The sequence below is a fragment of the Neomonachus schauinslandi genome, chromosome 3, assembly GCF_002201575.2.
Source record: "Neomonachus schauinslandi chromosome 3, ASM220157v2, whole genome shotgun sequence".
Classification (NCBI taxonomy): domain Eukaryota; kingdom Metazoa; phylum Chordata; class Mammalia; order Carnivora; family Phocidae; genus Neomonachus; species Neomonachus schauinslandi.
The window spans coordinates 74,339,549-74,365,595 of record NC_058405.1 but is presented as its reverse complement, the minus strand read 5'-3'; the positions used below and the strand labels follow the sequence as shown (position 1 = coordinate 74,365,595).

Here is a 26,047-nt window from a genome sequence, read left to right as displayed (position 1 = left end):
AAGAGCATCAGTCTTTATTATCATTAGGGAGAAGTATTTTCTTGTCTATAATTTTTTTTGTTACTTATTTCTTAAAACTACACTAAAACCCACATGGATCATAGTAGTAAAATGTATATTTAAAAATTGGGATATTTATTCTAGCTTTAGCTGGAGATAAATTCATAAGTAGATTCCTAACTATTACTAAAGATACAATAGACATGCTAAAATGTAAAAACACTAGTAAAGATACCCTTAGAGAATATAAAATGTAAAGTTTTTAGCAAGAGGAAAGTAACACATTAGAAAAATGGCAAAAATAACTGAATATATCTTTACTATCTAGAATATAGAGAATTGAGGTGAATATTTAAGTTTAATAATCTAAGCCTCCTCAATAAAACAAACCTACAGAGCAGATCAGAACATGATTATCAGTGAAAGATACTCAAATTAAAATTTTAAGTTACTATTATATATCACTTAAGCTAATAAAAATTATAAAATTTTATATACATTGCTTTTGGTTTTCCAGATTGGTTTTATCGTACTTAATGGTATTGTTTTTATAAAAGATCGTTGAATTTATAGAATTGATACTTGACCCTTTCAAGGGCAAAGTCTGTTAATGTGTATCAAAAAACCTTAAAAATGTTTATAACCTTTACCCAACAATTTGACTTCCTAGGAATTTCTCAAAGGCACGTTCAGAAATGTTTGTTATGGCATCATTTTTCTTTAATTAAGGAACTAGGAACAACCAAAACATTTAATAGTAGGTAATTGATGTAAATTATGATGAATCCATGGGATTCATAAGGATTATATCAGAAAAGTAATTTCCAAATTAAAAATAAATCTTCATGATATACTTACTAGTGAGGAAAGGGTACAAACAATATATTTAGTATGATGCCATTTTTTAGTTTTATAAAAAGGAAAAAAACAAAAGGTAACCTGAAATGTTTATAGTGGTCATCTATTAGTTTAGAGATTATAAATGCTTTGTTTTCAGTCATCTATTATCAAGCACATTGTCCTTTTCTTCATTTCCCAAATTATGTCCATTGAGCACGTATCCACCTTTGAAACTTAAAAAGCAAAACAAACTTCTAGTTTTAGAACAATAAAGCTATTGATATTATTTGATCTGATAATTCTTCTTTGGAGATTTCATCCCAAGGAAATTACCTGGCGTATGTGTCAGGGTGTTTTGGGGGGTGGTGGGGAGGCAAGTATAATTTATACAAACATTGTCAGTGGGAGCATCATCGGGGTTGGTGCCAGAAGTGGGGGCTTGGGGGAAATACAGCCAGCTGTCTATTAATAGAGGAATAAAATGTAGTTAGTAAAAGTAATGTACAAACATCCAGATTTGTCAGAAAATAACAACTTGGGAAGACAGAACACAAAACAGTACTACCCACTGATCACTGTTATACTAACAATTATATAAATTAATATTGTCTAGAATAGTCTTTGGAGTTACAGTGATTTTCAGATTTGAATATAAACTATGTATACTCGGGCTCCTGGGTGGCTCAGTTGGTTAAAGCGACTGCCTTCAGCTCAGGTCATGATCCTGGAGTCCCTGGATCGAGTCCCACATCAGGCTCCCTGCTCAGCAGGGAGTCTGCTTCTCCCTCTGACCCTCCTCCCTCTCATGCTCTCTGTCTCTCATTGTCTCTCTCACAAATAAATAAAATCTTAAAAAAAAAAAACAACTATGTATACTCTTTTTTTTTTTAATTTGGTTAACTTCTTAATGACACTGGAACTGTTCTGAAAATTTAAAGATTTTTGATATCCTTTCTCTGCCCCTTAATACCTCTCCCTTAAGATGCCTTTGATCTCCTTACTGTTACTCAGTTTTCTAGTTTTCAAGATTACTTGAAGGTACTTTTTTTTTCTTTATTGGATACTTTATTAGATTCTTTGCTTGAATTGTGTTCTAACACACCTTATAGCTTTACAAAAATACAATTAAATAAATCTAATTTGGAAAATACATTTCCATCTACAAGAAAATATACACATATATATTAATATGTGCACACACATTCTTTATTAGGAATAAATAAGATATAGCTGTGCCTGTAAATTTAAAAGTTTATTTCTGTTGCCATGTTTCTGTCCTGTGCACCCATGTTTCATTGTTAATGAAATGAATATTGCCTCTGGTAGTCTGTGACAGTAAGAAAATGATCTTTGTGTCAGTGAAAATAGGAGAGTATATTCCAGGTTGATCTTGTTGCACTTAAACTGGTATTTTATACCTCAACTGCCTTAAGTGGGCAGGTTAAGAATTTTGTAATTTAAAAATTCAAAATTTGTAGTTTCAAAAGATAACAATTTTAATAATGTAGATCATGTTTATTATTTGAAATACTTTGGATGATGATATTCACAACTTGGTAAAAGACCATTTTATGTAATTTTGTATTACCTAGGAGACACTAGATGAAAACAAGAATTAGAGCTAGTAGTCTGGACTGAAGAAAGTAGGAGGGGCTTATTGAAAGGAATTGTCATCTATTATTAGCGTGATTACTGTCATGTAGTTAAATGCTTGTTTCATAAAATATCTCGATTTGCATCAACTGTGAGAACCTAATTCCTATTCTCCCTAAAAGAGGACTTCTTAGGTAAGTTAAAGATTAGTCAGCATCCCCATGTGTTTTGATACTCCAGTTAGCACTGCCTCCATCCCTTGAGAGAAGGCAGAGCCAGCTCTGTGGAGATTTAGTATAAGATGTTAGTGAATTCTTGAGGCACTGTCTCCTGTTGTTTATCTTTCAGACCAGCTCCTGAGCTTTCACATTTCAGGCAGGTTGGGGATCATCACCTCTGTGAAGCTTTTCCTTGCCTGAATTTACCCCACCTGTTAGTCTAACCTGACCTCTTTGAAGGCAGGAACTGTTTGCTTGCTGCTTTGTTTGTTGGTCTCTGGGCTTTAGTGCCTCTTAATTCAGTAAATACAGGGATGAATGTATAGTACTTACACTGTTGACTGTAGGGGATGAAGTTCCGTGTTACAAGTCACATTTATTTTCTAATCAGGAAGCAGAATTTGTTAGGAAATTATACATGGTTTTTTTTCAGATCTATACAAAAAGCAAGAAACAAACTTCCTAGAGTAAAAGTTGGTAATTTCTTCTTTAGCTTGAAGGTGTTCATTCAGCAGCAGTAGTGGGTAAAATTTAGTATTAGAGGTGAAAAATACCAATTCATAGCTCAGAAGAAAAAGTGAGAACTGTATTATAAAGACATCTTCCAGATCTCATTCACTGGATTTCCAAATTTCTATCTAACTCAACTCCTTAGAAGATTTCATTAAAACAATTTTTTTAAAAGATTTTATTTATTTATTTGACAGAGATAGCGAGAGCAGGAACACAGGTAGGGGGAGTGGGGGAGGGAGAAGCAGACTCCCGCTGAGCAGGGAGCCTGATGGTGGGGCTCAATCCCAGGACCCTGGGATCATGACCTGAGCTGAAGGCAGACACTTAACTAACTGAGCCACCCAGGTGCCCCATCATTAAAACAATTTTTTAAATTACTGAGTATATGTCTACTAAGACTTTGCTGCTCATGTGTATATATCAGAGTTAATTTTGTCAGCATGTATTGTAGTACATAATGATTAACAACCAAACTGAAAGTTTTTGAGTATCTAAAAAATGTGCCACTGGGTTGTGTTGTTTACAATGTTTGTGAAGGTTAAATTCTGAATAAATCTTAGAGTACAGCACTAACAGTGGTTTCTTTCTTTCTTTTTTTTTTAAGCTTTTATTTATTTGAGATAGAGAGCAGGAGCAGGGGAGCAGAGTCAGATGGAGAAGCAGGCTTCCTGCTGAGCAGGGAACCCGACATGGGGCTCGATCCCAGGACCCCGGGATCATGACCTGAGCTGAAGGCAGATGCTTAACTGACTGAGCCACGCAGGCACCCCCTAACAATGGTTTCTTATGGATTGCTATTTTTTTTCATAGATCCATCAAGAATGAAATTTTCGTGTTGCCTCAAAGTCTCCATTTTGCCTTGACACCTTAGTGCACATATGAAGGCCCCATTTTCACCCTTAGAATAAGAAGGTCTTGGCAGTTACCTGGACAGATCAGCCATCCTTCACTTCTGCACCTTTGTCAGATGCCTCTGATCGATAATGGTGGTTTCCTGGTCAGCCCAATTCCTGTCTTTCTCAAGACAGAGCTCCCTGAAGTCCTTACCTTTTTTTTTTTTTAAATCAGGATTGACCCCTTAAATGAAACCAATTCGCCATCTCTGCTGTATGCCAAAGGCATCCGTGTACTATTCCACAGCATGACAAATTCTAGAGGACAGAAAACCTCTACATGAATGGTTTTCTCTGCAATACAAACATCTTGCTTTAGAAAATACCAGTGAGTTTTTTGGGGAGCGTAACAACAGAAAGCAAAATAAGCCATGAGCCTGTAATAAAAAACAAGGACATGTTCTTTTAATTACAAATACATTTTTTTTTTTCTGGGAGAAACAGAACAGCAATAAGAGAAGGATATCATAGTTTCAAACAACAAATCTACTTCACACAAGTGTTTGGTTGATTTATTTCATTGTTCAGCAGGCAATAAAAGGTGTTCTGTAATCATGTCTTTGCATAGCATAGCCATATTTGAAGATGTTGCTATGATGTAATAATACTTTAAGTCATGTTGGACCTCTGATCTCCATAAGCAGAAAGATAGTTAATGGAGTGTATGCCTCATTAAAATGTAAACTTTTATATGTTCTTTCAAAGTGGTTATGTTGGATAGCATATAAAAGATCACAGACTATTTACCACAGTTATGGTTATTACTAATTGATTCATGTACTGTCACTAACAAATGGAACTTTTGGCTCTAGAGCTAAAAACTACCAAATTCTACTACTAGACAAAGAAAAGAGAAAAGGAAGTAGCTTTTTTGGAGAATACTGTTTCAGCATGGCATTAAGTACTAAAGGAAAAATTATCAAGTCTTTGAAGCCTTCCTTAATATTGGTTAAGCAACAAGACAAATACAAGAGTATTCATGATCATTAGGGCCTTTCTGCCTTCTCTTGAGACTTCCTTAGATTGCATTTGCTAAAGAAATTTAGTGTTAGACATAGTGTTACTCTACTAAATCAGAATATCGTACCTGGGGCATATAGAATGCTACCATAAAAATAACATGAGGAGGGACCCATCGTTCATAATAGTGTTATTGAAACAACACAGCACTGTTCTTTGTTTGTGACTATACAGCATGCCCAAACTGAATCTTAAGTTCACTTACAAAAGTAGTGATGGTAATGGCTTTTAGCCCCAAGACCTGCTTCAGATCATACAATAGGCAGCAAGTTGCCTAGAAAAGTGATTTTTAACTATTAACTAGAGCTTTGGCCCCAAATCCTTGACAGAGAAACTGTTTATTCCCCCAACCAGTGCTAAAACCCCGGTTTGGAACTTGACAGTCTGATAAGTCTCGAACAAAATGAAGAACAAGAGAGGGAGTTTCTCCCCCTTTACCTTATAGTAGGCTGACCAGTACCACTCACCCCAAGGCTTCTCATGAATAGGCCCAGCTGCTGAATGAGTAAGAAAGCAAAAAAGGAGAGAGATTTTCCACTCCATCTAAAATAAAAGGAGGAGAGAGATGTCAATGTTGTGCTCTGCTCTTGCCAGATCCAGAGAGAAAATTTTAGGATTGAGCACTTAAGTGCTGGAAAAGTCCATCACAGCAAACCAGTTAATCACTTTGCACCTCTGGAGGAGGGAGTGGGATTGGGACATGGTGGAGGAGCAATGGGTGGTGAAAGGGTCTTTAACTTTTAATTGTATGTGACTTTATAGTTTGAATTGTTTATAATTGGAATGTATTCATGTGTTATTTATGTCATCAAGTAGGGGGGCAAAGAATCAGATTTTGCCAAATAACAGAGGAAGGGTCTTTGGGGGCAGAAATAATGGGATAGCAATGACCTAGATCTGAAAGCTCTAGTCACAGGACACTGAAAACCAGTATGGCAGGAGCAGTATGGGCTGTGGCAGGTGGGGCAGGACAGATTGATGGGAATGAGCTTGCAGGTGCCTTGCATCCCCTCATAAGGACTTTGGATCTTATTCACAAGTGGTGAGAGACTAGTTAAAGTAGAAATAATATTTTAGTAATAATAAAGCATAGCAAAAGCATTCAAAGACATTTTTGAAAAGGTTCATGCATACCACTGTCACTACTCTTTTTGTTCTAGTCTTTACCCATCGTACTTTTTTTAACCTATTTGTAATCACAGTCTATATATCTTTTTTTTCTTTTTTTGAAGATTTTATCTATTTATCTGACAGAGAGGGACACAGCGAGAACAGGAACACAAGCAGGGGGAGTGGGAGAGGGAGAAGCAGGCTTCCCCGCAGAGCAGGGAGCCCGAAGCAGGGCTCGATCCCAGGACCCCGAGATCATGACCCCAGCCGAAGGCAGATGCTTATTAACGACTGAGCCACTCAGGTGCCCCTATATATTATTTTGTGTTCTGTTTTCACCCAATCTTATAAGAATTTTCCATGATACTACTATGGAAGATTTTAAGCAAGGGAGTGATATGATCAGCTTTGTCTTTTAGAAAGGTTACCCTGGCAACAGTACAGAGATGGATTGGATGGAAAATGAATCATAATGGGGTAAAGGGTAGGGAATGTGTTCAAGAGATGTTTAGGGAGTTCTGCCCCAGTGGACCAAAAGAAGAGAGTTCTAGCACAGACATAGAAGTTTCTTCCTGAGTCCATATTGGTAGTTGAGAGCAAGCCTTGCTCCTCAGCCAGATAGAAATGCTGCCTGATTCCTCTTGGAAAGCCCTCCTCTGCCTTCAATATTTTATGCTAGTTTCAGAGATCTGATTTCATTTTGAAGTAGGCTGAGCTCCAAGAGTCTCTGCAGTCTAACCCACTGGTGACTAATTAACACAGTGCATGAAAGCAGTTTTACTTGTGCTAGGCAGCACTTGCAGATAGTGCACAGGGAATAGTGTTAATACTGTACTTCTTTAGGTACTTTGCCGGTTATTCCAGTGGTCCGGAGTGTGTGTGTGTGTGTGTGTGTGTGTGTGTGTGTGTGTGTGTGTGTAGTAATGATAGAGGTTCTGAAAACTTTTTCTTGAATGAATTATTGTTATTATGGTGTATACATTAATTGAAAAACTTGCTACATAAAGTTACTTTCAAAATGGTATATTAGGAAGGGAGCACTAGACTTAAGCCGTGGGGTAGATTCTGCTGCTGCTGCCCAGTCTTATAGGGCAAGTCATTTAATCTCTCGTGCCTAGTTTCTTCACCTTGAAAAATGTAGGAACCTCTACCGTTTCAGCAATTCTTTTCTTTTTGCTAGGGATAAAAAAAATTTTTTTGATCTGTAGTAGTTGATAGAATAATATACTGTAAGTTACATTTTGTCAGTAATAGCATGGGGGCTATTACTAAATATGGTTTGGGAAGCCTATGAACTAGTTTCCACTGTAAACAGCCTTCATTAAAATCTTTAATTTTAAGGTTGCTTCAATCTGTACTTGAAGGGCATTCTAATCTAGTTTCACTGTTATTTAGCAGACTGGTAGAATTAAAGACCAAGAAGACAGGGTAGCAGGGTGAGAAAGGTTTGGGGGTTGCTCTCCCCCACCCTTTCCTCTCTGTCCATCCTACCCCCTTATCTTCCTTCTTCCCCTCTTCTTCCTTCTTGCTGATGAGGGCACAAATCTCACATGTCAATGTAGTAGATACCGCTATAGCAGATTGTAGATGATAGTTAATCCTGTATATTTTTAGAGACTTTAACACTGTTTGAAATTTTACTTCTGTAAAATCTCACTTTAAGTTTTAGCTTCTCTTTTTATTTAAACATAAAAATCTCAAAACTGTTCAGGTCATAGAAAATTCCTCTTCACTAATTCATTTAGAAAAGACTTTAGTAAATTGATTCTCTATAATTTATTTGTTTAGACATAGATGCATACTTTGCCATTTCCAAAAAAAAAAAGATACCCCGTGTCTCCTTCCTTTGCTATTTAGAATTAAGTCATCTTTGAAGATACATTTTCCCTTAAAGTTGCAGGGTATTTTATTATAATTGAAAGAGTTGGAAGGAACCACAACATTATAACTTCCTGTCAGATGCTCCACAGTGAACACAGACTTGGCTAAATAGGCCAAGAAAAGCCTTATTAGCTCTACCTGGAGAAAAGCACTGTCATATTTGGGACTTCATGAGGTTTGCATATTGCTTTGCATATATATACATAAAGTTTCTTTGGTGACTTCCTGTGTTTGATTTTAATTTTTGAGTAAATGAGATTTTGTAAAGGTGGATATGTTATATTGGCATAATGTCTATTTAAAAGAAACCACTACTGTCTACTGAAAAAAAAACACTATTTTGTTTCCACAGAAACCTGCTAATATTTTAGTTATGGGTGAAGGTCCTGAGCGAGGAAGAGTAAAGATTGGTATGTTTTATCTTTGATAAGTCACAGTGTAGCACTCTTTTAAACCTTTTGCAGTCAGCAGTATCACTTCTAACTTTTGCTATATTAATATGTGTATATTCATGTAGTTCCTTCTGATCAAAGCCATTTCTAAAGAGTTTACATTAAAAGTGAAAAATGTTTCACACTCTTAAAAGGTGTCAGACAATCTTTAGAGATTGAAGTGTTCTAATTAAAATAAGCCATGGAAGTTTCTTAGAAACCTTTGCCTTCATTAAAAATAGCCTATGGAGGTGAGTAGCTTCTATCCATGTTAAAAGCCAGCCTCACCTTTAGTCGCAAGGGCATATAGCATACTCATAATTATAGCATCAGTTCTGTTCACCTGAGCCGGATGCGATCAGAACATTTGCCTCTGTTGACCTTTCAACATTAGGAATTACAAACTAGGAAAACCGCTGAGGCTGGATAGATATAGAACAAATGAGCCTGTGTTATAGAAGGCCTCTACCTGATGGGAAAAGAAAGTAACAAGCATTCTGTACCTTGGCATGTTTTGTAATAGCTCTGTTTTCTTATATATCAGAGCAAAATTTTACCCAGTTCTGGTCTGGTATCTATAAGGATAAAACTGAATTTATTTATTCTAACTGGTTTTTTTCATTGTCATTTCTAAGTTGTGTTTGTCACATTTATTTAGTTTGTTTTGTGTGTGGGTAGAAGAAATGTAACTAAATTATGTTAATTTAAAGGCAGCAGGATTGTGGGAGTTTATAAAAAAAAGTAAAGAGTAATTTCTGATTGCAACATTTAATATAAATTCAAATTATCAGCTAATTTGTACCACTTAACCAACAAAGAAAAACCTAAGTGTTCTTAACCCTTCTTCCCTTTCTTCCTCTATAAATTCCCCATCTCACTTTCCACTTTTAATTAGACTCTCAGAATACTCTTTTATCGTACAAACCTCACAAATTTTTTAGTGTCACAAACATTTGATGTACCTCAAAGTACTCCTAGTCATTGACTCCCTTTGAGAGCCAGGCCCTGTCAGTACCTACTCTACAGTCACCAAATGCCTGTTAAGTCCTTACTTTGTTTTGAAAAGTCCAATTTGGTTGCATCAAGTTCAAATGTAAGTTCAAAGTGTGCAAAATAGAAAAGACCCAGCCAAACAGTAGTTACAGACATGTTTTTTATTAAGATTTGGGGAAATTTTATATAACAAAATAATCTAGTTTGGACTTACATGTAATGCACATGATGTTAGCAGGTTTGGGGGGATACTAACGGCTTAAAGCATTCACATTTAAGAAGATACATTAGTTCTTCTATAAACCAGTATTTAGTAATCTGAGTCATGGTTTTAATTCTTTACCAAATTCCTGTGTGTTTTTTTTTTTTAACCTCCTTAATTAAGTAGGTTAGACGAGGGCCTACTTCATTAAAAATGTATATTAGGAGAGCAAAACCAAACAAAAGGTGGATGAATCTTGAAATTTTTGATAGGTGGTATGAATAGGTGATTGTTCATTCGATGTGTATTTGATAAAAGCTATGTATAATAACACTAGATAGATACTAAAAGAGATGAAAAAAGACAGTTTTGCCTTTAAGATTACAGTTTAATAGGATAAACAGTCTGAATAACTACACTACTTATTAAACTGTGTCAAATGCCACAGCTCCAGTTCTGAGCTAGGAGTTTATGACATTTGTCAAATCATTTAATTTCTTCTTTTGAAAATTTTTTTTTCCTCCTGAAAACGGAGGTGATTGAACTATATGACCTTTTAAAAGGTCTTTTCCAGCTTAAAAAAATTACTATGATTCTTTAAAGTTAAGTTAATAAAATTCAACCCAAATAAATGGGGAGGGGGCAGATACTGGTGTTAACATACTGTATAGTCAACTTCTGATTACCCCAGTGATCAGGCTTATTGATGCATATAATGGAAAGCCTTACTGTAACTGATCTAGTTTCTCAGTGCTTGTGACCAATACAAAGAATGGACATGCAGCTTAACAACCCTGTCCCGAGTGGTGGCGTGACAGGCAGAAAGAAATCTGCCCAGGGGTGTAGGGTCACCCTTGACCTCTGGCAGCAAGCATATCTATAACCCAGGTGAAGAATTCAGCACATTTTCCCCATCTTACTAAATATCAGTGGTAAAATTAATCAACTAAATTTGTAAAAATCTATTGACTTAACATTATTATCTTTTTTTTACAGCTGATATGGGCTTTGCCCGATTATTTAATTCACCTTTGAAGCCTTTAGCAGATTTGGATCCAGTAGTCGTAACATTCTGGTACCGAGCCCCAGAATTACTTCTTGGAGCGAGACATTATACCAAAGCTATTGGTGAGTAGAACTAATTAAAATTCCATGACATTTTAAAAGTGGCTTTGTTATTGTGAAATATACATATTTCTATATATTAAGTCAAATAATACAGAAAATTATAAAAGTAAGAACAAAAACTATCCTAAAATTCCACTACATAGAAACACCATTATTAGCATTAGGAATGTAATATTCTAGCCATCTCTTTCTGATAGATAAATAGATACTTTAAAACTTTTTAAATATATGGGATCACACTATGCATTCTAAGTAAAAATGTATTTTAAATTTTACTTGAAAAGAGAAATAAGCACGGTAAAATTTCTAAACCATTAAACTTCAGACAAATGTTTCTTTCACCAAAAGAAATAGTTACTTCTAAAAGATCCCCTTGGAGTTAAGGAGAAAAAATTACGGAAAAAAGTAGAAGTTTAGAGTATCTTTAATTCACTTTTCAATTTTTGATTATGTTGATTACCTCCCTACTCTGAAGAATTAGGAAATTAGTACTCTTTTACTTCTTCCCCACTGACCTCTCAATTTATAAGCTATGTTAGAAATATCATTGTCATTATTATCACTACTTTGTTGATGTTTACGACATTTATTTTCTATTTACAAACCATAATTCCCACAGTTTATACTCAGATTATATATTGTAACAGATTCAGTGCTCAACTACCACAGTTCTTTTACCACATCTTTACCATTACTGACATCTTTATTCTGCCTCATTTTATTTCATTGAATTTTATCATCGTGTAATTTTCTTATGTGCTTTTCTTTTCTTTTTCCCTTTGTTGTATGTCTTTACTGCTTACCTAACTTGTTCTGTGTTCTCCAGAATGCTGTTGGGTCTGCTTTTGTTTTTCTTGGTTAACTCCATCCTGAAATCTTCTATGCTATGCTGTATTCTGGATTGATTTTCATCCTGGCTTTTTTTTTTTTTTTTTTTAATCCTCTGAGTTGGATATATTTCCTTCTGGGCTTTATTATTTTGCTATAGCATATTCTCAGCTTGCTTTGGAAGGGTGTCTTGGAGGTAAATTTTCTAGTTCTTGTATTTCTGAAAAATGCCTGTGTCTTCCTATATCATGCAGTTTGGCCAGGTTTAAAATTCTAAGTACAAAATAACTTTCCCTCAGTATTTGATGATGCTCTTCCATTGTCTTGTAGCATGAGTGTTGCTAATGAAGATTCATGCCAGTCTTGTACTCATTCCTTGGTGGATTACCTGGGTGGTTTTTCTTTCCAAAAACAAATAGGATTTCTTATCCTTATATTTCACAGTAATGTGCTGGCCACTTGGTAGGCACATTCAGTATGAAGTTCATATCCCACATCCCATGTCTGTGGAAAACTCTTAAACTAGTCTTTGATTTCTTCCTCTCTGTTTTCTGTGTCTCTCTTTCCTAAGCTGAGTGTGGGCAGATACTGGACTCCTGAGGCTGATCCTTTATACCACTTTCCTTATGTTTTTCTGCCCTTGTCTTTTTTCTCTAAGAACCCCTTCTTATTCTCTATTAGTTTTTTGTATTATTTTATGGGGAAAAAAGCATCTCAGCTATCTGTGAGGATGGTGATAACAGTGCTTTTTAATTGTTTGTAATTTGCTGTATTGCTGGAATAATTGTGTGTTTTCTTTATAGGCTCTCTTTTTATTTATATGTCTTGGTCTTTCCCTTCCACGTGGCAAGTGTTCTTCCACTATTTGTTGACCCTCAATTATCTCTTCGTATTTAAGAATCAGCTTACAGAAAAGTACTTGGGAACTCTGTGTACATAGATCATGGGGCTCATTGAGTGGCAGATTTCAGGGTGATCTAGCAGAGAACTACCATTAATGGAGGGATCCCCAAGTGCTAGCATGCACAAGCCTTTGTCCGGAGGCCATTCAGATTCTTTAGGGGAAGAGTCTTCCAACTTCAGGCCCTAGTTTTGTGTACCTGGTAGCTCCAGGGCAGCGGAGAGGAGCAGGAGAAGGAGAATCAACTGTTCAAAACACAGACTTTGGAAAAAAAAAAAAAATACAGACTTTGTAGCTGGTCCTCTACCCAGAGTTGTACAAGACAATCCTGCTTCACACTCAGCAATAATACTGTGGCCTGGGGCCTTCTCTGAGCTGTTCCATCTTCCCGAAGTAAAGTGTTCTTATTTATCTCTGCCTAGATCAGGTCTTCATATGGCCAGTCTCTTTTTTTTCATTCAGATCTTAGTCAAAACACTACCTCTTCAGAGAGAACCTCAATGGTCACAGTATAAAGTATACTTTATACTGTATAAGTATAAAGTAGTGGGAAGTTCCCCATCCCACTTCCACCTTACTGCCTTGATAGCATTGAAAAGTATCTAAAATCCACTAAAATAGATAGACCTTGCCTAGCTGGTCACCCTAGTAGGCCAGTGCCTACATGGTACACAATGAGAACTCAGTACTCTTTGTTGAATGAATGAATGAATCTTGTCCCCAGTGATCTCCTCTTGTTCTTTTTGTTACTATGGATCACTATTACCTTTCTTACTTTGCTGCCATTTCAGTGTATACTCAAGAAGGGAAAAGAAGAAATATTTGTGATCATTCCCCCATTCCCCCATATTAATCTTGAACCCAACATGTGTTTCTTCAGAAAATCTTTATGTTCACTAATCTTCATAACTGCTTTGAGATCACATTTCATTTTATAAAAAAGTAAAGGTAGATAAAGTTAAGTCAGTTAGATACAGGACTTCTCTGTACTACCTTTGCAACTTTTCTACAAATCTAAAATTACTCCAAAATAAAGTGGTTATTTTTTTAAAAGTCAATTAGAAGGAAAAATAAAAATTATTGAAGCTAGTCCTGTTTTGGAATACATATTATTACCTACACATACATTTGGTTTTCTTTTTTTATAAGTATATTCTAAGTGCTTAGCATATAAACCAATATGATGCATAGCTATTTTTTCCACCTAGGAAATGAATATTTAAAAGCAGTGTTACTTTTGATAAGACATATTAACAGACTACACAAATAGGGAAGTGATTGCCTGGGATGCCTGGGTGGCTTATTTGGTTAAGCATCTGCCTTTGGCTCGGGTCATGATCCCAGCGTCCTGGGATTGAGTCCCACATTGGGCTCCCTGCTCAGTGGGGAGTCTGCTGCTCCCCCTGCTTGTGCTCTCTCTCCCTCTCCCCCTGGCAAATAAATAAATAAAATATTTTTTAAAAAAAAGGAAATGATTGCCTAATCTTAGCTGTTATCAACTGAAAACTTGAGACTTTGATTTAATTTAAATTAAAAAATATTCCATCTCAGAAGCTTGTGACTCTTACTATTTATTACCTTTTTCTCAAGAAACTTATATTTTATTGTGAACATTGCAATTTGTTTAACCTATTATTATTCACTAGGACAACCTACAATCTGGCAGTTTTGATGCAGGGCTGTTTGTCACAAAGCTAAACTACCAGCAGTTAGGTAGATTCCCTTGTTCAAATGGCTTTATAATTTGCAAAAGAGAAGGCCTTTCTTCATATTTTTCCTCTCTTCCTCCTTCTCATCATCAAAATTTATTGGATAACTCTTAGGTAAACTTTTTAAAACTTAAGAGAAACCAAAATGTATGCAAATTAATCTGACTTGTAGCCTTAGCTTTGTCACTCAGGGTGTGTGTGCGCGCACGCGCTCACGTATGCACACATGCTCACCCTTATGCAAAGCATTTAGTTCTTTAGCCTCATTTTTTGAAGGTGAGAATTTAGACCAAATCATCTCTTAGGTCCCCTTTAACTCTGAAAGTTCCTCTGTGACCTTGGATAAAACAGTTGCTTCTGAGGTAGGAAGATTACAGAGGGAACTAACTGGGGTGCAGATGATTGGAACCAAGGTCAGGCCAGACCCTCTGCGGTGGTGACTTTCCAATCTTGGAAAACAGTTCTCTTTTATGAATACATTGGCTCAAAAATGTTACAATATGGGTATCTTTCAAATTACTTTTTTTTCAAGAGAGATAAATTATATATAAGCCATTTTTAATATAAATTTTTAAAAATAGAATAAAGGAATAAAAATGAATACCTCTTCCTTGATTCCAGTCTCTCCCACACAATCCCATTCCACCTATTACTTACATAAGTAGCCCGAGTGTCCAATAAAGTACAAATTCCCCACACCACAGTGAAAGCTACTTATCAAAAACTTGCCTAGCATTTTTACTTCCCTGTCAGATAGTTGTAGTTTGAGCAGCTAATGGAAGAACTTTTATAGTTGAATGCACAGATTACTTATTCAGTAGTTCATTTTAATGGCATCATTTAGAAAGGTGAAATCTGCTAGTGGAGTTTGGTGGATTATGTTAAACTGAAGGCTACTAAGAAGCAGCAAAAGAGCACAGGGAAAAATGTTCCTGTCCTCTATTACAAACAGATTTTAGTGCTGCAGTCTTTTATTCACTTGTACAAAGCTGCAAGCTGAGTCATTAAACCAAAGGGAGTAAATAATAGGTTAGTAAACATTGTACTCCCAGTGACAAAGTTTAATTCAGTTTTGAGTGTTTTGGTGTTTTGTTTGGTTGACTTCATGGAGAAGGCTGAAAGAGGAGTTTCAATCTTTAATCATCACTAAAGCAGTCTTAAAGTTTTACTAAAGTATGGACTTTTAAACTCAGATGTTTGTTCTCAAATAACTGAATGCCCACTAATTATGTAACATTCTATTAAGTGAGAAATATACTATAAGATAGGGAGAATGAGAATTTACATCTATTGATTAATACATTATTTAACAAGCTCCCCTCCCCCATTTGGGTCTACATAGCCTGCTAATTGCTATCTGCTTAGCCTAGTTAGCTCAATAGCTACACAAAGCATCACAGATTTTGAGAAGTAGATGAGATTTATATGTTTTTACTTTGGAAGGTCTTTCTAGAAGGAAATAGGCAGGTAGGTGAACAGGAAAGGACTTTTCCATGAACTTGGCACATTCTGAAAAAAAAAGTCAAGAAGGAGAGACTTATGTACACAGATTTAGAAATTTGTCTGAAATAATAACCTGCTTAGCTAACTTAACTTCATGATTAATGTCTGGATCAGGATTTTGAAGAAAGGAAGGATGATGAGATTGGCAAAAGGTAAGAGATAATAGAAAAGATACAGAGAAAGAAGTTATGAGGGTAAGATTAAGCAAGGTTTAATAAACTATTTCTTCCTACTTTCTGACCTTTTATTTTAGAAGCAGTGTTGCTTTAAGGATAGCTACACTACTTACCTCTCATCTTCCTTTACATGTTAGTTTTCTTTAGTATTTTTCCTAGCTAACCAGAATGAGTTGTTAACGGTGTCTTTTAGATGCTATGAGTAGAGTTTTAAACATGCAAATTGACCCATTGGCCCTTTTCATGATGCTCCGCAGCTTTCCTATCTTCCCTTTGATGAAGATTCTCATAAGTCAAGTTATCATATGGGGTACATATGTAAAAAGAACAATCATAAAATAATTTTTCCGTTTACTTTATGATACTAAAAACAAAATAGCTTGGCTAGTATCTCTTCATACTTTCCTATATGGTGGTATTGGCTAACGTGGTTCTCTGGTGTGGGAGAAAACAGATACGCAAACACTGTCCTCTTTAAAACTCGCTTGCTTGTAGTAGGGTGTATCATCTTAATAAATAGATAATTGTTACTCTGAAATACATAAATATGATAATTTTACATTAAAGATCTATATTCCAATTGTAGATTTTAGGAATTCTGAGTTATTTTATAAATTAACATTTTTTTCTCATTTTCTATTTATGTGACAATTATTAACATACCTGAACAATTGGCTTTAATAAAATAGTGGTTTTTATTTTTCCCTCTATAGTTACTTATATTTACCACAGGTATTGGTTAGATCAGTCAAAAACCACTGATTGCTGTGTGCACATCATTGTATTTAGCGTAGAGAAGTTAACTTTGCCGGTTTAGGGCTTTGTTAAAGTAGGAACTGAATAATTTCAGTTTTAAATTCCGAAGTGGCATGTAGATCTTTCCTCTATTAATAACAATTCTATTGAGTAAAAGTCTAATATGAATGAAATTTGGCTTATACCTTAAAGTGAATGAAAGGAATTTGTTGTACTACAGAGGAATCCATTTTGCCTGGCTTTTATAAGTAATTCTAGTGAATTTATACCCTTTATACCTATCTTAAAGATAGTATTTTGCTCCCTATTTTCTTGTCCTTATTAAATTGCAAAATCTGACAGTACTGTAGCATAAAGAAATACTTTGAACAAAAAACTTGAAGTAGAAATGCAGTTTCATTAGAATATTTGAGGTCAGGCATTGTCTTTTTCCTATTGGAATAACACCTTGCTAACTAGTGCTAGCATGAGACGATAATTATTAGACTTTACAAATTAGCAAGTACGTCAACTATCTAGATAAAGAAAAAATATTTTTACCTCAAAAAATTGTCCTGACTGATTGTTTTTGGCAAGTATGCCCAATTTCAAAAGCTATTTGGCTTTTCTGTTTTTGTTCTATTTTTTTGTTTAATTTTGTTTGTTTGTGGTTCCTGTGCTCCATATGCAGCTTTGTATGTATTTCACAGATAAGGTAATGTTTGAAGCATTTAAAAATTGACAAAAATTTAGCTAATTTGATTTGAACTTGGAATGAAGCCACTGGGTGGAATGGAGGTGTAATAGGGAATGAAAAATTGGGGTGGGTCGGGTGGGAATATATATTTATAAACAATATTCCATGATATTTTTAATGATAATTGCTTTAGGATTAATATGACTTACTAGGAAAAGAAAAGAAAGAAAAAACACTCCCCACCAAGATAAAAATGCATTTTCTTTTGGAAAGAACCACTTTATTTTCCTCCTTTCTTTTTCTTTTTTCCTTTCCTTTTTTTTCTTTTCTTTTTTTTTTTTTCTTTTTGTTTTAAAGATATTTGGGCTATAGGGTGTATATTTGCAGAACTACTAACGTCAGAACCAATATTTCACTGTCGACAAGAGGACATCAAAACTAGTAATCCTTATCACCATGACCAGCTGGACAGAATATTCAATGTAATGGGATTTCCTGCAGGTACACATTATGTTTTTGTTTTTGTTTTTAAATCACTGTTGTTTGAACTTAGATATCTTCATGGGAAAGGTGTATATCTTTAGCTGATGAAAGCTACTCTTACTCAATTCTTTATTATTTGCATTAATCAAAGATCCTTAGAAATAGCAAAATTTATAGAGTTCACATATTAGCATAAAGATATTTATGGGTTTTCTGAATTTGAGGAGTATATTTTTGTTTCATTTTATTTTTTTGTTTTGTTTTGTTTAATATTTGAAATGATAAAATATTTGCAATATCTGAATTAAAAGGTGCCTTTAGTTCTTACCAGGGGAAACTAATAAAATTCAGTAGTATGTATTTTTGTCTGGCAGCACATATAATAATACCATTACTTGGGATTTAAATACAAATTTTGAACATTATATATAGGGCACTGTACAGAATCACATTATATTGAATAATAGAATTTTTTACCCTATAACCCTTGCCAGTAAGAACGTTCTTTTAAGTGTTCTATTAGAACAGCAACCTTGCCTGCACCGATTGGCAGCAGGGAGAAAGTTGTTTAGGTGTCTCATCACAGGCGTTAGACCCCTCAGTTTTTCAGCAATATCCCCATCCCTTGTTATGCCATAGCATGGTAGTTCATCAGGCACTAAAAACTCTGCCCAGAGGCCTAGAATAATGAAATTTTGCTTTAAAAACCTACATAATATTGGCTAGTCAGGTATTTATTAGAAATTGTTTCTTATTAGGAATTTTTCTCAGGTCAGGGTAACTCAAGACTAATACAGAAATACCTGGGAGTTATAATTTCACATTCCCTTGTAGGAGTGTTAACACAGATACTACCTTTCTGCAGAATTGGTCAACAGGCCCTGTGAAGACTGCTTTTTTGTGATGAGAATTTTATTTATTCACGAAATATTTGAGTACCTGCCATGTGCCAAGCACTGTGTTATGCATAAAATAATGTTGATATAACAGGCATGATTCTTGACTCCTTGGAGTTTATATTGTACTACTCTAAGTAGAATGTTTAAATAATAGCTATAGTTTGAGTAGATGGAGAAGAATGGCCTTTTCTTCCCACTTCTGAATGTGTCCACCATTTCTAAGACCCGAGAGAAAGGAACATGGCTTACAAGGGGGTGGAAGAGGGAGGTGGCCTCTGTAGGAAATGATTTTTTAATGTGTAATTCAACAGTTAGGGGAGGCTCAGCTTATAAGGAAGTTGAAAAGCAGGCAGTAGGGTTTAGATTTAATGTGCAAAAGAATGAGAATCCATGATAAGTTCTTGAGAATTAGTGACATGGTTTATGTTATATTTTAGAAAGATTAGTATGGTTGTGGTAGGTAAAAATCAATTAAAGAGAGGTAACTGAAGTCAGGGAAGCCAGCTGTTTCCCTGTATAGCGGTACTCCAGGTGTAAAGTGATAAAAAGGATGGAGAATAAAGGACAAATACAGAATTTTTATATGTAATTGCAGGAAAAGTAAAAGATTATCTCAGGATGTCTAGCTTGAGAAACTAACAAAATAGAGAAATTGGAGCAAGGAAATAATTAAGGAGAAAATCCCATGTAGGAGTTTAAAGTATGTATTTAGTTGACTTTACAGTGTGGTATCTTTAGAGGCTAGGTCGCACATATCTGTGTAAGTAAGTTGAAGGCAGATGTCTCAAGGTAGCGGTGAAGCTACCTGTCGTAGTACTGCGGCTAGTAGTCTTTCCGCACAAGGCAGTGATGACGAAAACTAGCCCTCTAGCACGTATTGTTTGAGCAACTCTAAGGCCAGCAAACCACCTGAAACATTTTCTGCCTCATGTAAATAGCTGGGGGTGTTTTCGTTAATGGTGCTGAAACTAGCCAAGCCTCCAGCTCACTTATTTGCGTACTAGTTATGTCCTACCCTGTTCTATTCCAGACAGTTGTTGCTGCTCACATTGATTGCTGCTGTAAAAACAGTGTATTTAATAAAGTGAACGTAAGGAGGGCCATGTAAAAAAAAAAAAAAAAAGTGCATCTTACAGCTACAGAGGGGAAAGATAACACATTTGTCATTGAAGACACTGGTTGCTGATTTAACCAAGAAATTGGGTGGAAAGGGGGAAAGAGTGGTTTTACAAACAGAAATAGAAATATTTATTAATAACTTATTCCTCTCTACTTACAGAAATTGAGGTAACTTATAGTAAGTTACATAGAAAGTAAGTACTAAAAAGATAAACTAGAGAGCTAATGCTATACAAGGGATGAGAATTCTATTTATAGGTCAAGATAAGATGTTTACTATAGCTAGTCATTTATTTGAGGTCTGTGCTTTCATGGAGGCTCAAAGTGTATAGGACATGTGATGAAATTGAGGTAACTTTTTTTTAATTCTTGAGAATAGGAACCTAGACAACATAAAATTTTATCAATGTATTTCACAGATAAAGATTGGGAAGATATAAAAAAGATGCCTGAACATTCAACATTAATGAAAGATTTCAGAAGAAATACGTAAGTTGGAAAGAAAGTAGACCCTTTGTTGATTTTTGCTTTTCCAGAATCCTCAGTATAAGATTGAATACTCAACAGAATACTGAACATAAGCTTATTCTAATAAATAATTTTACTTCTTTACTTAATAAATATTTTATCTTTTAAGATGTTTAAATGATATAAAGAAGGTAAACAGCTAATTTTAGCGGCTGATTTGGATATGAGAAAGAAACTCTTACCATACTTAATTACTTTCTGGAAGCGAGCATCAATGGAAGGGATCACAGCTAAAGCAGTAAGAGACTGAAATGAGCAACCTTGCTAGCCATCAGTTGCCCACCCACCTGGGTTGTGTAGTCATTTTAAGCAAGTTTTAATAGAGAAGAAGGAATATTTCATTTATTTACAATGCAAGATCATAGCATTGGGAGAGGACAGTTTATAGGCCTTTAACAAATTTTTAAAAATTTTAAGTTTATTTTAAACTTACTAGTAAGGCTGAATTAAACATTTGAACCATATGTTATTTAAGAGAATTGTTGAGATAACAATCTTATAAAAAAATAACTATTCAGTATATATTATTTATGAAATTATCTTGTGTTTACTCAGTGGTATCCATTCATAAGTGACTAGTGTGAATATTGAATGAAATATGAAATTGAGCTAATGTTATGCCGATTATGCCATTTTCAATAAATAATCTTTATCGGTTGTGATTAAAATAATTGTTTGGAAAAGCTTCAGCCAATGTAAAATTAACCTCAAAATCTAATATAGATATTTCATAGTATTTCTCTTTCAGGTATACCAACTGCAGCCTTATCAAGTATATGGAAAAACATAAAGTTAAACCAGATAGTAAAGCATTCCACTTGGTAAGCTTTAGAGAACAATAATAAAATTTTTTTCACAGATTAGCTAACCAGAGGCTTTTTGGGGCCAGTTTATACGGTAATTTAGCACTTTTAGAGTACTTTAATGGTAAATGCAGGCATCTTGTTGCTGCATTTTAGTAAAGGCATGAAAATACTTGTTTTTCCAAACCCTTAACATGGTTTAACAGACTAATGTTTGGTTACATTAGATTTTTTAAAGAGAGTTATTGTGGGGCACCTGGGTGGCTGTCGGTTGGGCAGCTGCCTTCGGCTCAGGTCATGATTCAGGGTCCTGGGATTGAGCCCTGCATCAGGCTCTTTGCTCAGCGGCGGGAAGCCTGCTTCTCCCTCTCCCTCTGCCTGCCGCTCCCCCTGCTTGTGCTCTCTTTCTCATATCTCTCTCTCTCTGTCAAATAAATAAATAAAATCTTTAAAAAAAAAAAAAGTTTTGAAGAAAGTTACTGTACCAAGCCTGTGAAGAACATTTTTAAAATTACGTTTATTGGTTTTCATCGATTATTTTAAAATTTCAAAAATTTCAGAGAAAAATCTAAAAGAAAACCATCCCACTACTCACAAGTAACTTTTATAGATTATTTTGTATTTCAGCTCTTTGAAAGATTATTTATAAAATTTTTAACTCCCAAGATACTCTTACAAACTTGGGTATTAGAAGTCCTTCAGTGGGGACACCTGGGTGGCTCAGTCGTTAAGCGTCTGCCTTCAGCTCAGGTCATGATCCAGGGGTCCTGGGATCGAGTCCCACATCGGGCTCCTTGCTCAGTGAGGAGCCTGCTTCTCCCTCTCCCTCTGCTGCTCCCCCTGCTTGTGCTCTCTCTCTCTCTGACAAATAAATAAAAATCTTTAAAAAAAAAAAAAAAAAAGTCCTTCAGTGATGGTGCGCATTATTTGCTTTTTCTGGAAGAATATGAGAGATGCAGTATTTATTACTGTATAATGGAAAAATAGTTTGACTTAGAATCTAAATGAATCCATGCGCTATTGTAATTTATGACATTATATTCAACTTGCCAGCTTAAATTTGTTTACAATAAAATTTCCATTTTTACATGATAACAATTAAAAATGATTTTCAGTTTTATGGGGTTTTTTTAAAGTTATATAACATACAAAGGGGAAATTTCAGGGAACAGGTTGTATTGTATTTGGCTTACAATTCTTTTAATCCTTTATTCTCAATATTTTTAAATGAGTTCATTAAATGGGAATTTTTTTGTCTTGAAAGTGTTGTATTTTCCTTTATCACAGTAGCAGGCCACTTGCAAACATTTCTTCTGTTTCTGCTTTTTCTTCTCTGTCTACTGCTTCTGCTTCTACACCTGTTTATTTTTATATCATGTCATATGTCCTATATTTCATATCAGCAACTTAAAAAGCAGGGCCTAACCTATCTTATTACCACACAATATATTATTATCCAAATAATGGTTTCTTATAATGTACTTAAAACAGAACCCAAATAGGAGGGTAAGTTAGATCCTTCAAAATTATGAACTTATTTATTCTAACAAAATAATGATAATAGTGGTAGACCAAAAGTCACAATTCAGGGGACTTGCTCTTACTTACCCCCAACTTGCTGCTATTCAGTGTAGTCTAAAGTGACTCTCAAACCATCATCACTGAAATTCCAGAGATATACTTCCCTCACAGCTTAGTTGCTTATTTTTACTGCGGTGACCTATCTTGGGTGGGCCCATCTGAAAGCTCTAATGTAACTCCTATAAAACCGTTGAGCATTTTAAATGGCAAATCCATGCTTTTCCTTTCAACTCTAAAAATAAAGTTGTGCTTCCACTGAAATATCAGATCATCAAAATTAAATTTAAATCTCACCATTCCAGCGTTTCCTCTGTATTTTTCAGTATTTTATGTCCTTCTGTCCTTTGATTGTGTCATGTCCCATCAAGTCTCAACGCATCTGTTGGTGTTCAAGTAAGGTGTCCCAGTCCACAGCACTAGTGACCTGAGAACTTGGTAGAAAGGCCACTTCTCAGACTCCTGCGCCGATATCCCAGAGCTCTGGGAGTGGGGCCTAGCAGTCTGCTTTCAGAAGTGCTCCAGGGGCAATAGTTATGTACTCTGAAGTCTGAAAACCACTGCATTAGATCAAAGAGGATAAGCTGAGAGACCACTATCTGCTCTTAAATCACCTACTAAAATCAAATGTTCTAAAATAAATAAAAATAAATCAAATCAAATATTCTAGTTCATAAAGTCTTAAGTAAACTATGTTTTAACCAAAAAATACTGAATTTTCACATTAGTGTGACATTTCTGTAGGTAGCAAAATAATAATAATAATAATGGCAGCTAACACATAGTGCTTTATTTGTGTCAGGCACCATTAGAATTGCTTTCCATATATTATCTCATTTAATTTTGAAAACAAACCTATTTTTAGGTGCTATTTTTAATCTCCATTTGACAAATGAGGTTACAAAGAGATTAAGCAACTTGTCCAAAGTCACTCAGCTAATAAATGTCAAGACTTGAACCCAAGTGGTATCCTTCAAATCTCCATTCATAACCCCTCTGTACTTTACCAGTTCTGTATCAAGCAGCGTATTTATTTAGACTAGGAGAGCACTGGCCAGGAGAGCTTTCTCTGATGATCTGTGCTGTCCAGTAGGGAGCTTCTAGCCACATGTGGCTCTTGAGCTCTAGAAATGCACCTGATATGACTGAGAAATTGATTTTTTTAAGTTTAATTTGGTTTTAAATCTAAATAGCCACATGTGGCTAGTGTATTATTTGTGTTATAATAATTTTCCCCTTAATAAAAAAGGAATAGAAAATACAAGATTTTAGTCCTGTTCTAAATTGGACAAAGCAATCTGCATAATATAGATCATTGGTTTAGAGTAAGAAGTATGTTTAGTTAACCTCTTAATAGAAGAACCAAGTAAGATCATGATTATTAGAATGATTAAATGTGAATTACTACATTAAATGTAATAAGTTTTTCTGTTGTTAATTTGGGGGAATAAATATCCTTCAAATTGTGGTGTTTTCATCAAAAAACATACGTCCCATGTATGGCCAAGGATATAACTATGAGAAGTAACACAGTAATGTTTTTATGATTTATGGTTTCAGCTTCAGAAGTTGCTTACGATGGACCCAATAAAGCGAATTACCTCAGAACAGGCTATGCAGGATCCCTATTTCTTAGAAGATCCACTTCCTACATCAGAGTAAGTGATCAATTTATTAACTCACCAGCATGGTAGGATTTTTTGGAGCGTGCTTGTTTGAGTTGTCAACTCCAAGTTGCCACTCCTCTTACATGGGGACCTGGGGAAATCCCAATGACAAACAAAAAAATTAGCTCTAATGTCTGAGCTGTCATTTCGGGCTTTTACAGGTAAGAACCACTCCTGTTCACGTCTTGCTTTATGAAACCTTGCCATCTTTAGTTTCAGTGGGGCTCCAGTTACTCAGTGGCAGGTTGATTATGCATGCTGTAGCTCACTCAGACTCACTGAGATTTCCCACTGCTTGCAGTTACAGTTTTATGTTCCAATTGCAAATCCCATTCCCAAATAAATTTGTGTTCCCCTTGTCATCTTTTATTTTATGTGTAGAAGGGAGAGTAAAAAAAAAAAATTGTGTTCAAATAGTGACATTTCCTCTGGAATCTGTATTTGGGTTGTGATAATAAAAGAATGAGGCTGGGATAAAAGAAAGTTGAGTCATATTCGATGATTATTGATTATTTTTATACAATGAAAAGTCCTCCCATGGCCTGCTATAATGTCACTGATTAGAAGAAGATTCATCTTGTCACAGTTGCATGAAAGGTGCTTATTTTACAAATATGGAAACAAAGTCCCTCTTAGAAGAATAAAATAAAGCATCTGAAATATTGATTGGCATACCAGAAATCGTTTTTCTTTTTTCTTGTGAGCAGCGTTTTTGCCGGTTGTCAAATCCCTTACCCAAAACGAGAATTTTTAACAGAAGAAGAACCTGATGACAAAGGAGACAAAGTAAGTATTAAAGTACATTTGGCTGCTTCTTGTTTTATTCAATGCTACCGTAACATTTTCTTGTTTGTATTTGGTTCTCCTTCTGAGTTGAACTTTATTTTTCTGTTTTAACCAATTGAGAAGAACCAGCAGCAGCAGCAGGGCAATAACCATACTAATGGAACTGGTCACCCAGGGAATCAAGACAGCAGTCATACACAGGGACCCCCGTTGAAAAAAGTGAGAGTTGTTCCTCCTACCACTACCTCAGGTGGACTAATCATGACCTCAGACTATCAGGTATTTCCAATTTATTTTGTACTGACTTGCCATATCAGTATTTGTATATGGGTTTGTGACCTTTGGAAAATGCAGTATAACTAAGAAAATGCTGACCTTTATGTACCTGGGGAAATATACTGACGTGAGTGTTATTGACATGGAAAAGTACTGACTATGGTACAGTACAGGGTACCTACTGACTTTTGAATTAGACAGACCTGGAATGATCCAACTTAAATCATGCCATTTATTAACTATGTGACCTTGGACAAATAATATAACCTTTCCTGGCTTTAGTTTTTCATCTGTAAAATGAGACTAGCCAAGCCTTACTTGTAGTTCTTATAGGAGTAGAAGTAATAAATCCTAGCCCCTGACTTGGGGTAGGAGCTCAATCAATGCTGTGTATTGTTTTCAAACAACAGCATACCAAGAATGATTAAGAACACAGGCTTTCAGGGGCGCCTGGGTGGCTCAGTTGGTTAAGCATCTGCTTTCAGCTCAGGTCATGATACCAGGGTCCTGGGAATCTAGCCCCAAGTTGAGCTCCCT

The 26,047-nt window shown here is 35.3% G+C and overlaps 1 protein-coding gene across 2 annotated transcripts in view; it reads left to right on the top strand.

Annotated features, from left to right (window-relative positions):
• CDK8 (cyclin dependent kinase 8) overlaps positions 1-26,047 on the top strand; it is a 128,418-nt gene that overhangs the window by 99,000 nt on the left and 3,371 nt on the right. Inside the window, exons 5-12 of one of the 2 annotated variants that reach the window (XM_021678244.2) lie at positions 8,421-8,478; positions 10,691-10,822; positions 17,729-17,872; positions 20,292-20,361; positions 21,149-21,221; positions 24,342-24,439; positions 25,156-25,234; positions 25,358-25,513. In XM_021678244.2, the coding sequence (XP_021533919.1) occupies positions 8,421-8,478; positions 10,691-10,822; positions 17,729-17,872; positions 20,292-20,361; positions 21,149-21,221; positions 24,342-24,439; positions 25,156-25,234; positions 25,358-25,513 (810 nt within the window). Of the gene's footprint in view, positions 1-8,420; positions 8,479-10,690; positions 10,823-17,728; positions 17,873-20,291; positions 20,362-21,148; positions 21,222-24,341; positions 24,440-25,155; positions 25,235-25,354; positions 25,514-26,047 lie in introns of both variants that reach the window. The other variant, XM_021678243.2, reaches the window with a different exon arrangement.